The sequence below is a fragment of the Anomaloglossus baeobatrachus genome, chromosome 2 (assembly GCF_048569485.1).
Source record: "Anomaloglossus baeobatrachus isolate aAnoBae1 chromosome 2, aAnoBae1.hap1, whole genome shotgun sequence".
In the NCBI taxonomy this organism is placed as follows: domain Eukaryota; kingdom Metazoa; phylum Chordata; class Amphibia; order Anura; family Aromobatidae; genus Anomaloglossus; species Anomaloglossus baeobatrachus.
Genome location: NC_134354.1, coordinates 85,167,591 through 85,180,856, shown reverse-complemented (window position 1 = coordinate 85,180,856; position 13,266 = coordinate 85,167,591). Strand labels below are relative to the sequence as shown.

General features: G+C 43.8%; 1 protein-coding gene across 5 annotated transcripts in view; it reads left to right on the top strand.

Moving 5' to 3' along the window:
* The window catches only part of LOC142290977 (NACHT, LRR and PYD domains-containing protein 12-like), a 1,131,354-nt gene extending 1,123,854 nt beyond the window's left edge, over positions 1-7,500 (top strand). For all 5 annotated transcript variants that reach the window (XM_075335136.1, XM_075335138.1, XM_075335137.1 and 2 more), the window contains one exon: positions 6,471-7,500. In XM_075335136.1, the coding sequence (XP_075191251.1) occupies positions 6,471-6,549 (79 nt within the window). In that variant the 3' untranslated portion in view covers positions 6,550-7,500. The remainder of the gene's footprint in view (positions 1-6,470) is intronic.
* Positions 7,501-13,266: the final 5,766 nt, after the last annotated feature.

Here is a 13,266-nt window from a genome sequence, read left to right as displayed (position 1 = left end):
TATTCCCTCCTAATGGGGAAATGCAGCGACGAAATCCCTGACCTTAGCTACACAGACGCTGTCTCTGTTTTCAGGACCTGTCACCTATGGCTCTGACCCTGCCGGTACGAGCCCTTAAAAGGACTGATAGAAAGTGCTATCCCTATGCTGTCCAGCACTGTGGATGGAGCGCATACAGCTGTATCGGCGATAGGATTTAGGACGGAGCTGCGCCAGTGATGTCTGACACCAAGGACGCAGAAAGCAGATAATGGCGTGCTGGAGGAAAATGTCCGGTTTTATAATGCAGGGACATGTGACATGGACATCCTATCACACATGCCGTTGCTTCTCTGGCTAAAAGTCCACTTAGCTGTGTGTGTGTCTGGGATTGGCTGACATGCTGGCCCGCCCCACAAGACGCGCGCGCTTAGGGAAGGAAGACAAGGAAAAAAAAAAAAAATGGCGATCGCCATTATACAAACAGCAGTGATCTGAAGGCGCTGTTCACGCACACTATACACTGAAATGTCATAATAGTGTGAGTCACAGAGTGACTTACACTATTACAGCGGAAAGCCAGCTAGGAATTAGCTGTTTTTTTGCTGCTAGAACCGTTCTCGAACGTTTCTAGAACTATCGAGCTTTTGCAAAAAGCTCGAGTTCTAGTTCGATCTAGAACAGGCCCCAAAATCACTCGAGCCTAGAACTGGAGAACCTCGAACCGCGAACCGCGCTCAACTCTACTAACGACATGACCCCGACGATAAAACATTAACGATATCATAGCGTGTAAAGTCCCCTTAATACTAGGTGATCATGATGGTCCAATTAGTAATGCATTGCATACTGACTGGGGTGCTTTTTCTTCAAAATACATTAATGTGGGATGTACTGACACCCCCGTTTACATTGATTTCCATGGGAGCCATACTAATGTATACAGGCACTCATGGAGGGGGAGTATATATTCCAGTATAGCGTTATTGCAGCAGTCCTGTTAGTCTAATATATAAAGCTGTGTGTGTGTGTGTGTGTGTGTGTGTGTCCGGGATTGGCATCCGCACCGTCGCAGCTACAGCCACAAAATTTTGCACACTCACACGTATGGACCCCGAGAGCGTCATAGGCTATGTTTCGAGGGGAAATTTTAACCCCACGCTTTACAGTTATCTGCCAAAAAACCTGCCTCCATTAAAGCGAATGGAGCTGGGAGCCACAGTGCAGCCAGAACTTCAGAAGAATGCGCAGCCACGCCCTTATATGGAATGTTGGCGTGTCACAATTCAGCCAGGGAAAGAGACATACACAGACAGGGAAAGAGGCAGAGACAGCCAGAGTAAGAAACAGACATAGACAGGGTAAGAGACAGACCCAAAGAGACAGACTGACAGGGAAAGAGACAGACAGGGAAAGAGAGACAGGGAAAGACAGGGAAAGGGACAGACAGGGAAAGTGACAGACGGAAAGTGACAGGGAGAGTGACAGACGGAAAGAGATTGAGACAGACGGAGAAAGAGATTAAGACATACGGAGAAAGAGATAGACAGGGAAAGAGACAGACAGACAGACAGATAGACAGACAAAGAGAGAGAGAGAGACAGAGAGATATATACAGAGGGGGAGACAGACAGAGAATGGAAGAGAAACAGAGAGACAGTTACTATCCCGGGCAGCGCCGGGTGCTATGTTGTGAGGCAAAATTTTAACCCCGCGCGTTCCAATTTACCAATCAATTTTGCCCCTATCTACATAATGGGGAAAAAGTGAAACGAAAAGTGTTGGGGGCAAATTGACAGCTGCCAGATGTGAACAGCGGGGACTTAAAGAATGAGAGCGATGGCGCCAAAGAGTATATACCATGCAGTTGCTAAGGTGGGGCCCGACATGGGATACTCACCACACTCATGGATATGAACACACACACAAAATGCGCCACACACTATCACGTGCTTGAACACATATACCACCCTCAGCACACATCTCACCACACACACACACACCAACCACCGCCACATTATCACTCTAAACACACACAAGTCTGGTACATATACCACCCTCAGCACACATCTCACCACACATACACCAACCTCGCCACATAATCGCCCTAAACACACACAAGTCTGGTATTATCCTTCAAAAATAAAAATCTGATTAATAAGCAGCCAAACTACAAGAACAACAAATGTACCATATAGGAAATATGGCAGCTGTCAGTCACATGACCTGTCTATATGTGTATGTGTGAGCTAATATATACTGTCAGGGGGGAGGGCTTTCTGTTGCCTGGAGATTTATCAGGCTGCCAACAGCAACCAATCACAGCTCAGCTTCTATTTTGCTACAGTTAATTAATATGAGCTCTCATTGGTTAATATAGGCAACAAAGGACATTCTCAGTATGTGTGAGGTCATAGGATGTTAAATCTGTGTGGAATATCTGTGGTGTTGAAATATATGTTGTGAAATGCTTCCATTAGCTTAGTTTTTGCCTTTTAATAATTACATTTATATCTATTTGTTTTGTGGTTTTTGTGAGCAGAATAAATTTTTGTTAATACATTCTATTTTGTTAACAGTAGTTATTAACCTGGGCGAAGCCGGGTAGCACAGCTAGTGCCCTATATAATATTTATAATATTTGGATAGGTGATTGATGTGTATAGTAGTACTCCACATTTATTGAAATTGTGGTGGAGGTATTTACTACCGGAACATTTTTGTTGCCGGCATATAAGAGCAAAGGATTATATTTCCCAGCTAAGGACCACTTTGACCTAGCCACCATAATTTATTGACATATTGACCCATTTTTGGGCCCAGCCCCGTTAACCTGCTGTAGCAATACGTGCGTTTTAGTTCACAATAAGGCACGCACGGCACGCCTTTAGGGTATGTGCACACGTTGCTTTTTTTTCAGCGCGGAAAAAAACGCACCCTCTGGCAGAGGGGAGAATTGTAAACAATGCTTTTTTGAGAAAAAGGCACCGAAAACGCATGCGTTTTTCATGCGTTTTTCATGCTTTTTTCATGCGTTTTTCATGCGTTTTTCATGCCTTTTTTTAGGTGCGTTTTTTAAGACTTGTCAGTGTTAATAAAGTTGGTTGAACACAGACCTTTGGAAAAAAAAACCTGTGATGTCATTTCCTTCTCCACATTCTGTTTGGATAAATGGGAGGGCTTGGAATGGAAGGAGCACCATTTGAATTTTGGAAAAGTTGAAATAAACTTCGCGCACCATGTCACATTAGCAGAGCCCCTTGGGTACCTATACGTCAGAAAACCCCCACAAGTGACCCCATTTTGGAATCTGCACCCCTCAAGGATTTTATTCAGGAGTATATTAAGCATTTTGAATCCACAGCTACTTCACCCAAAATGTTGCTGTAGCAACAATATTCTCACTTTTAGGCCCGTTTCACACGTCAGTGAAAAACAGTGACGTTTTTCACTGGCGTGTAAAACATGCACATGTCCCTCCGTGTGCCGTGAATCACGGCACACGTGGGTTGTCTAAGTGCAATCCGGGCTCCGTTCTCCGTGGCCCGTGATTGCACTTAGAGATTAACTCACCTGCGCCCGCTCCCGCTCTCCATGGTGCTGATCGCTCACGCGGTGCAGCATCCGGCTGGCGCTGACCCCCGCAGCAGCTGCTTCCGGGTCGGCTGTGTCGCACATCATGAATATGCGCGACAATAATGAGCCGGCTCAGAAGCAGCAAGCAGAACGGGCTGCAGAGGACATCGCTGGACGCCGGGTGAGTAAAAATGATTTTTATTTTAAAAGCACTTTTTTTCTGGCACGTGTTTCACGGACCACACCACTGCGTGGAACATCAGTGATGCCAGAAAAAAATGGACATGTCTCCGTGCGGCTATCACGCACACGCGGGTACGCCGCACGGAGACACATGCAGTGAAAAATCACTGATGTGTGAGCAGACCCATTCATTATAATGGGTCTGCGTATGTCAGTGATTCTGGTTTAAAAAAAAGGACAAACGTCCCAGAATCACTGACGTGTGAAACAGGCCTAAGGCTATGTGGCCATGATCCAGCGACACGGCGTCCAGTACACAGTGTCAGCCTCCTGCAGAGATGTGAGTGTTGTCCACGGGAGAACGCAGATGGCCATGCCCACGATTTGGGTTCAGGCTGCTGTGGAGCTCTATGCTACCTGCAGAGCACACTCATCTACGCAGCATAAATTGACATGCTGAGGCTCGGGAAGCTGCGCCACCGGTCAGTTTATGCTGCGGAGAAAAGAAGCACAGTGGGCATGAGATTTCTAAAAATCCTTCCACTGTGCTTCTACTGCACAACGCAGCGTCATGGACGCAGGGAAAACAATCTGCGCCCAAAACGCTGCAAACCCCGATTGTGGGCATCCAGCCTAAAAAGCGTCAATGGAGGTCAAATATATATACAACGTCCCACCCCCCCCCTGCATATTCTAAGCTGGCACCTTTAGTACCTTTCATGTGGCACTAAAGAGTGCCTAGCCTAGTTTTTATCACAAAAAAAAAAAAAAAAATGGCGTGGGGTCCCCCCTATTTTTGATAGCCAGTCAGGGTAAAGCAGACAGCTGTTGCCTGCAAACCACAGCTGGCAGCTTCATCTTGTCTGGTGATCAATTTGGAGGGCTCCCCAGGTTTTTTTTTTTTATTTATAAATAGAAATAATAAAAAAAAAATAACATGGGGTCCCCCCAAATTAGATCACCAGCCAAGGTGAAGCTGACAGCTGAGGTCTGGTATTCTCAGGGTGGGAAGAGCCATGGTTATTGGACTCTTCCCAGCCTAAAAATAGCAGGCCACAGCCGCCCCAGAAGTGGCGCATCCATTAGATGCGCCAATCCTGGCGCTTTGCCCCAACTCATCCCGCGCCCTGGTGCGTTGGCTAACGGGGTAATAATTGGGGTTGATACCAGATGTGTAATGTCACCTGGCATCAAGCCCAGCAATTAGTGATGTCACGGCGTCTATCAGACACCCGACATAACTAATTGACAGTAAACAAAAGCAAAAAAAGACAACAAAAAATTTTTTATTAGAAAAAACACTCCCCAAATCATTCCCTTGTTCTCCAATTTAATAAAAAAAATGGGTCCGCAGAAATCCATTTGGATGTCCCACGTCGGCTCTGGACCTTCTAGAATATGGGGGCACGTTCAGGGAACGTATCCCCCATTTTCTAGGAGGGCAGACCCTCCATTTGAGGAGAGTGGGTGCAAAAATCTGCACCCACTCTCCCCGGGTCACAGCTGCAGAGTGCGAGCAGCCAGCACAGCTCACACTGAACACAGTGCTGGCTGTCAGCTGCTCTGCTCATGTGACCGGCCGGCGTCTGCTGTGAAGGAGGAGGGGGCCGCGGGGGATCAGCGCTGCGACCGGACAGGTATGTATGACACCGGGGGGAATTGGGGTGAACGGGCAGGGCCTGGGTGCATTTTTCTGTCGCATGTGTTATTGCACATGCGACAGAAATCATAGGAGCAGGGCGGCCGGTGCGCTACTGTGTGCGTGGCCATGTTGGATTTTCGGGAGGGGGGTCGGGGGTCGGGGCGGGCACTTTGGTGACACCGGGGGCTTTGCCAGGAAGTGAGGTCAACAGGAAACCTCTTGACCTCACTTCCAGGTAAATGCCTGCGTTCTGGCGTGCCGACAAAGCCCGCGGACCGCAACAAAAAAGCAGGTCCATGCGGTGTAGCTGCGTTCTGACCCAGATCATTGATTTCAATGGGGGAGAGAACGCAGCCACAACGCACAAAAGAAGTGAATGCTGCTTTTCTTTCCGCACCGATTTTTGGCATCCAAAACGCTGCGGAAAGAAACGCAGCGTGTGCACTGATTTTTCAGCTTTCCCATACACTTTGCTGGGAAAGCTGAACTCATGCAATTTGCCACTGAAACGCTGCGGTTCAAAACGCAGCGTTTCCGTGGTAAAAAACGCAACGTGTGCACACAGCCTTATTGTTATTGGTGTCTTGTATTAGGCACTATAGGTAAATCTAATATTTTAATTTTACTGAATAAAGGCTATATTTTAGATTATAACTCCAATTTTCTCTTAAGGTGAAATTCACTTAATTATTTAGAGATTATCTGCCATTATTCAATAGTTGCAGTGAAAACATCTTTTACATGCTAGGATATTCTATGTAAATTCTTGCTAGTTGGCAGAAATAATATAGCAATCAAATATAAAGCAATAGATAGATATCCTGCAGATAAGTGGCAGTAAAGTCACCGATAAAACAGCTGAATGCGCTCACATAAAGGTGTCTCAGGAAAATCACCCCACCTCTTTCCTGAAGCTTGGAAAACTCAGCCGGGGTCTATGAGACATTATATCCACATTCTCTCACCAGGTCATAAAACAAACAAGATTGTACAGACGCCATCCTCAGGCCGATCACTTCACTCACTGATGTGAAGCAGATGAGACAATCCCCACCATACAAAGTCACTAACTCTGTGTGTTCTGTTCTAGGATATGGAACAATGAATTTACTCCAGAGGAGAGGTATAAAATAAAGACACTGGGAAGATGCAAACTAAAATATAGGTGACCGTAATAAAAAAACCCAACAAGAATCGGATTTCTATCTGTGACAGAGTTGCCGACCTTCTTTGTAACTTTTTTTGAACCAATGTATAAAAATTCACAGATGGACTAAGCATCTTAGGGACGGACATCTCAGCCCTTTACAGCTCTTGGATCACATATTCCTGAAAGCTGAACAGTTTGTACAGTCCAGATACACGACATCCTGTACAGAACCTTCCAGCTTATGGTTACCAGTGCGCCTCTAGTCAATGCTTCCTCTTATGTCAGATACAAATTACATAACAAATATTTACTACGCATTTAGAATTCACTGTTTACACTTGTATATATTGATATATTAAATTAGCCTTATTTAGATAAAGATTTTCTTATACATCTGAATAATTAGCAATTCTGATATGCCTTATGTCCTTATTGTCATTATATTTATAGTATAAAGCTTTAATTAACTGTATCACACACTGCAGTATCCCATCCCTTGTATTACCATGGGTATTCTGTGAAGTCATTCCGCTTTTAAAGGGAACCTGTCACCAGTTTTTTTGGCCTACAAGCTACGGCCACCACCACTGACTGGGCTCTTATATACAGCATTCTAACATGCTGTATGTAAGAGCCCAGGCCACTGTTTAGAACGTACAAATCACTTTATAATACTCACCTAAACCGTTCATTGCGGTGGATGTGGCTCAAATTCGCGTCTTCGTCCTCCGGTGCAGGCGCCTACTCTTTCGGCCATCTTTGTCCTCCATCTTCTGAAGCCGCGGTGTATGACGCGTCTGACGTCATACACACTCACCGGCATTCAGGTCCTGCGCAGGCACACTTTGATTTGCCCTGAGTAGGGCAGATCAAACTATTGTAGTGCGCCTGCGCGGGACCGGCGAGTGTTTATGATCTAGATGCGTTATGCACTGCGGCTTCAGAAGGAGGATGAAGATGGCCGAAAGAGGAGGCGCTGGCACTGGAGGAGAAAGACGCACATATAACCCACATTCACCGCATCGACCAGTTTAGGTAAGTATTATAAAATGTTTTTTATGTTCTATACAGCGGTCTGTGTTCTTATATGCAGCATGTTAGAATGCTGTATATAAGAGCCCACTGGTGCTGGCGGTGGCTTATAGGCCAAAAAACTGGGGACAGGTTCCCTTTAATCACCTGATTATGGGATGTATCTCCCATGTGCTGTGCCGTATAATGGGTGTACTCACACAATGTATTTTATTATATAATAGAAGTAAGAAGAGTGGACTTTATTTCATCTGAAACGTGTTGGTTTCATTTTGTATTTAAATTTTCTATCATGTGTATTTTGATATAATGAAGAAGAAATTACCTTTTATTTTCAGTTCTGGACTAGCTCTATTTTATATACCTCTTCCGTCTCTTAGAAAGCCGGCCGTGCAATCTTGCTTCATTCACCAAGGATCATAGGGATATTGATTGTTTGCTATGTCAGCAATACTTATGGAGTGGTATCTTATCTTTTTTCTTTTCTATACTTTTTACTCAAACACTGGGGGCTGCCATCTTGAATTTGCTGTGTGTAACGAGAGTTACACACCTTAAATGCGGCGGTACCTGTGCATAAGACATAGTAGTCAACATCCGACCCTATCTCTAGCACTGAGGCTGCTCCCTGCTGTGACCTGGATACGCCCCTTGGGCTGTCCAGCTCACAGCTCTAGGAGGAGACCGCCACCATCTTTGTGGAGCCCACAGCGTATACTGTGCACTCCACTTACCCCCTGAGCACAGCGGCGACGGCGAGCGCTAATCTACAGTGTGAGCCCGGTATTGTACTGTAGATGTCATGCTGTGATCATCACTCTCCGCCGCTATGATCACCTCGGACTTCCACTCCTGGCAGCTCTTCCTGTCAGCCTGGTATCTTAGCAGTTCCTCATGTCAGTTGCCGAGAGTGGAGGTCCGAGGTGAGCACAGCAGCAGGGAGTGATGATCGCTGCATGACATCTATAGTTCAAAACCAGGCTCACGCTGCAGAGCCCCGCTACAGCCATACATACTTCACACTTCTGTTTCCGGCAGTTCCTCCTGGCAGCACGATGTTTATGGGGAGCACCGGAATATGGGGGGCACAGTAGCAAAGATCAAAATTACCCATAAAAGTCTATGGGTTCCTGAAAATCACAGATAACACATGGATGACATCAGTGTGCAAACCATGTGCTGTCCGTGATTAACAATGTAATGTATACAGATTACTTGCGATGTTTAATTTTTTTTTCATATGAGAAACTCACCAATTAAACTATGTTGGTAATAGCTGACACACTGACTAAACGCGGATGAAAAAAGCTGATGAAACTCAGATCTATTTTTTTTTTTGCTTCCAGAATGAGGCCTAAGATGTATAATGTAGTTGTCAAAAACCAGAGGTATCAAACAATTCCAGAAACTACAAACATAATATGTATAGCCATATACTCGGTGTTATAAATATTTGCAATTACGCCACATATATGTTGCTGCATCTCGGGAAGGGTTGGCGGGAGCATGTAATGCTTTAAAGGGCAAACAAAAATATTGTCAGATTTAAGTGCACCTATATATAGGGTCAAAAAGTGTGTGCCCCTCCCTGATTTCTTATTCTTTTGCATATTTGTTACACGTAAATGTTTCAGATCACCAAACAAATGTAAATATTTGACAAAAATAACACAAGTAAACACAAAAAGCAGTTTATAAAGAAGGTCTCTGCTATTAAGGAAAAATCAATTTCCAAACTTACAATGCCTTGTATGAAAAGGGATTGCCCCCCCCCCCAAAAAAAAAACGAAAAAAACCCAACATAAAACAAAAACATAATTAACTGTAGTTTATCCCATCTCTGGGAAGCGCAGGTCAATTTCCCTAGCCACACACAGGCCTGATTACTGCCTTACCAGTTTTCAATCAAGAAATCACTTAAATAGGGCCTGCCTAACACTGTGAAGTAGACTATAAGATCCTCAAAAGCTAGAGATCATGCCGTGATCCAAACACATTCAGGAACAAACGAGAAACAAAGTGATTGAGATCTATCAGTCTGGAAAAGGTTATAAAGCCATTTATAACCACAGTGAAAGCCATTATTTACAAATGGCAAAAACATGGAACAGTGGTGAACCTTACCAGGTGTGGCCAACCAATTACTGCAAGAGCACAGCAAGAACTCATTAACCCCTTCACGACCATGAACAGATATATCCGTCATGGAGCGTGTCCCGTTAAGCCCCACCCCCTGCCGCGGAAAGGCGGCGGCGGTCGGCACACATATCAGCTGTTTTCAACAGCTGACATGTGTGCCTGCTAGCCATTAACCAGCCACCCGCAGCCATTAACCCCTTAAATCTCGCTGCCAAAGTCTGGCAGCAAGATCTATATGTGCGCAGCCATGTTTTTTACTTACCGCCGCCCCCACCGGAAGTCATGTGCGTGATCACGTGACTTTCGGTGGTTGCCATCGTAGCACAGGGTCATGTGATGACGCCTGCAGCTATGAAGTTTCACTTTCGTTTTCCCTAACAAGGGGAGCAAAAAACAAGAACGCAAAAACGGAAAGTGCCCCAGGGCTGAAGGGGTTAAAGGGAATGTGTCGTCCAAAAAAAAAAAAAAAAATTAATGAAAAATGTAAAGTATTAATGTTTTAATGTTTTGTTTAATTATTATTTTTTTTTAAGTGAGAAAAATATAAAAAAAAATAAAAAGTTTGATATTTTCCACTGTTAAGCACTAGGGGAAGCAGTTGCTGAAATCCTACAGAAATCCTACAGTAGAACTAGCTCACATTACAGCTGCAGTAAAAGTGGGTGGAATCTGCTCTCTTCTGTGTTATGTCACACCTCCCGCTCTCAATCTGGGTGTTTCCAAAAGGATAAGGACAGATGACGTTTAGGATCACAGTACGGAGCCATTTTGTTGTTGACCACAAATGACTAAAGTATCACAAAGGACAGCTGGATAGTGCTCCCACATAGCGCTCTGCACACCCCAATCCAGCAATGCTCTGCTGCATGCACGGCCACCCGCAATGTTCTGCCACATGCACACCTGCAATGCTCTGCTGGATGCACACACACAATGCTCTGCCACATGCCCACCTGCAATGTTCTGCCACATGCAAGCCTGCAATGCTCTGCCACATGCACGCACACACACAATGCTCTGCCACACGCAGGCCCGCAATGCTCTGCCACATGCACGCACACAATGCTCTGCCACATGCCCGCACGCAATACTGTGCCCGTCCGCATGAAATGCTCTGCATGCACCCCGCACGCAATGCTCTGCACTGTGAGCTGCACAAAGATGGCACCAATCTCCCCCCTCTGCTGTGACCTGGACACCCCAGGAGGTGCGTCCAGGTCACAGCAGGGATCTCTCCTGTAATAAGCCTAGGGGTCGGAGTCCAACTATAAGACGCAATGCACAGGGGGCTGCCATAAAGGAGGTGAGTAACTGTCGTTACTTAGAGCACATGCAAGATGGCAGCCCCCAGTGCTTCAGTTAAACTAGAATTAAATAAAAACTAATTAAACGGTGAATTTATTTTTGTATTAAAATATTAATACAAAATATTAATATTAAATATTAATACAAACATAAAAAATGCAAATTAAGGTCAGTGTTCATGACTCCAACATAAGAAAGAAATTGGGCAAAAATGGCCTGCATGGCAGAGTTCCAAGACTAAAACCACTGCTGAGCAAAAAAATATGTCCAGTGGGCGGTCCTACTAGTAATTGCCAGTTATCTCTCCATTCACAGTCATGCAGGAGATTAAATCAAGAACAAACAACCTTACATTCAATACAGTTAAATAGTATGTATATATATATATATATATATATATATATATATATATATATATATATATATACCATATATATATATCGTATATATATAGAAATAATCTAGATAGGTCAATGATACAAGTGCAAGGGTTGTGGATGTGAATGCAACCTACCAGACAATTTGTAAGAACCAACACAAGAAAAAATGAGAAAAGGTCAATATAAATAATAATACTTTTATAATTGAAATATGTGACAAATAGTTGCAAAAAATTGAGCGTCACAGCACATCAAAAATATATACAAATAATACAAAAAATAGATGGTCGGTTGTTCACAAAAATGACAGTAAAACGTTTTCCAAAAGATGCGACAGAGGTGGTAATATTAGATAGGCACTAGCTATATATAATATATAAATTCCTTATATAACAAGCAAGAAAAAAACAATATATATATTTTTTTGTATAGACAAGCAAAAAGCTGCAGGTGTTTCATGATAAATGAGCATGTAAACATAACCACAAAGTGCGTAATGCCAAAATATAAACCGCTATATATAGCAGAATTGATGTCCATTAATGCACGGGTGCGGAACCACAGCACTGTAAAACCATGTAAGTATATGCTGCGACAATGCCATTAAGTACTGTAGAAATACCGCAGCTGTGTGTAATGGGCAAGTAAAGATAACCACCATATCACTAAACATTTAACCAACTGCCAGTAACATGCCTCGATATGCCATGAATAAGGACAAATTGACATAGATTGTACCTGTGTCTGGACCACGGTATGGTGAGTGCGTGGTCAAGTCCAGGTCCCAAACTAAACTTTATCTAAAGTCCGGATGAACCTGCCAATCAGAACTTCCACAGGTCCGCTCATTTCGACTCGAAGTATTAAAATAATATTCTTTTTACAATTGTTGAAGGGTTGGGGGTAAATTTTGTTGATTTGTATCTGTATTTTTGAAACTGTTGCAATAAAAATTATTTTAGCTCCAAAAATATTGTATTCTATGTAAAAAAAAAAGGTATAATATACTTTGCACATCCATAGCATGTTTACCAAATCCAAGGTGTGTCGCAGTGAAGGATCTCCCAATGTGCCCTGTCAGGCGCCTTTGATATGTTTAACTGCTCGACACGACAGAGTCCCTCTGTCTGAACTCCTGAGATCTGGGATAAAGATGGCAAAACATGTCATGGCAGTGTTAATAAAGGTTTCGGGCAATACCACACTAAGAATGTTCTTTGTTGGGTTTTGAAAAAGACCAAAATGTGAGTTAAGAGGGATTGTGCAGTGAATAGACAGGTGGGACACAATGTGATGGACACTTCTATAAACAAAGGAGCTAGAGATTTTTCTAGATGCCTGTAGAAAACCTGTTGTAACTCAGGTTATTGCCATTTTCTAGGTTGTGTTTGTAAGTTTCAGATCCACCAGGAAGAAATAAGATTCCAGTTCCTCCATCTGCTGTTGCACCCTCCCACTTGGTACAAAACCCAGGGAAGAAAAATCTATATAGCACAACTTTTGTTAACCAGAAGCACTAATTTATATACTCCATAGGCCAGAAAAAAATCAAATCTAGAATCCCCTGTATACAAAACCCAAGCCAGAGCTCACCTGCATACATACTCCACATTATTATTATTTATTATAGCGCCATCAATTCCATGGCGCTTTACATGTGAAAGGGGTATACATAATAGGGACAAGTACAATAATCATAAGCAATACAAGACACAGACAGGTACAGGAGGAGAGAGGACCCTGCCCGCGAAGGCTCACAGTCTACACAATAGACTGCCTCTCTGTTTACAGACCTCGAACTAAACCTCCCTGTAAGCCGACACATACAGAACCCAGACTAGACCGCCCTCCATTTTTCAGACCCCAGACCGCATCCCTCA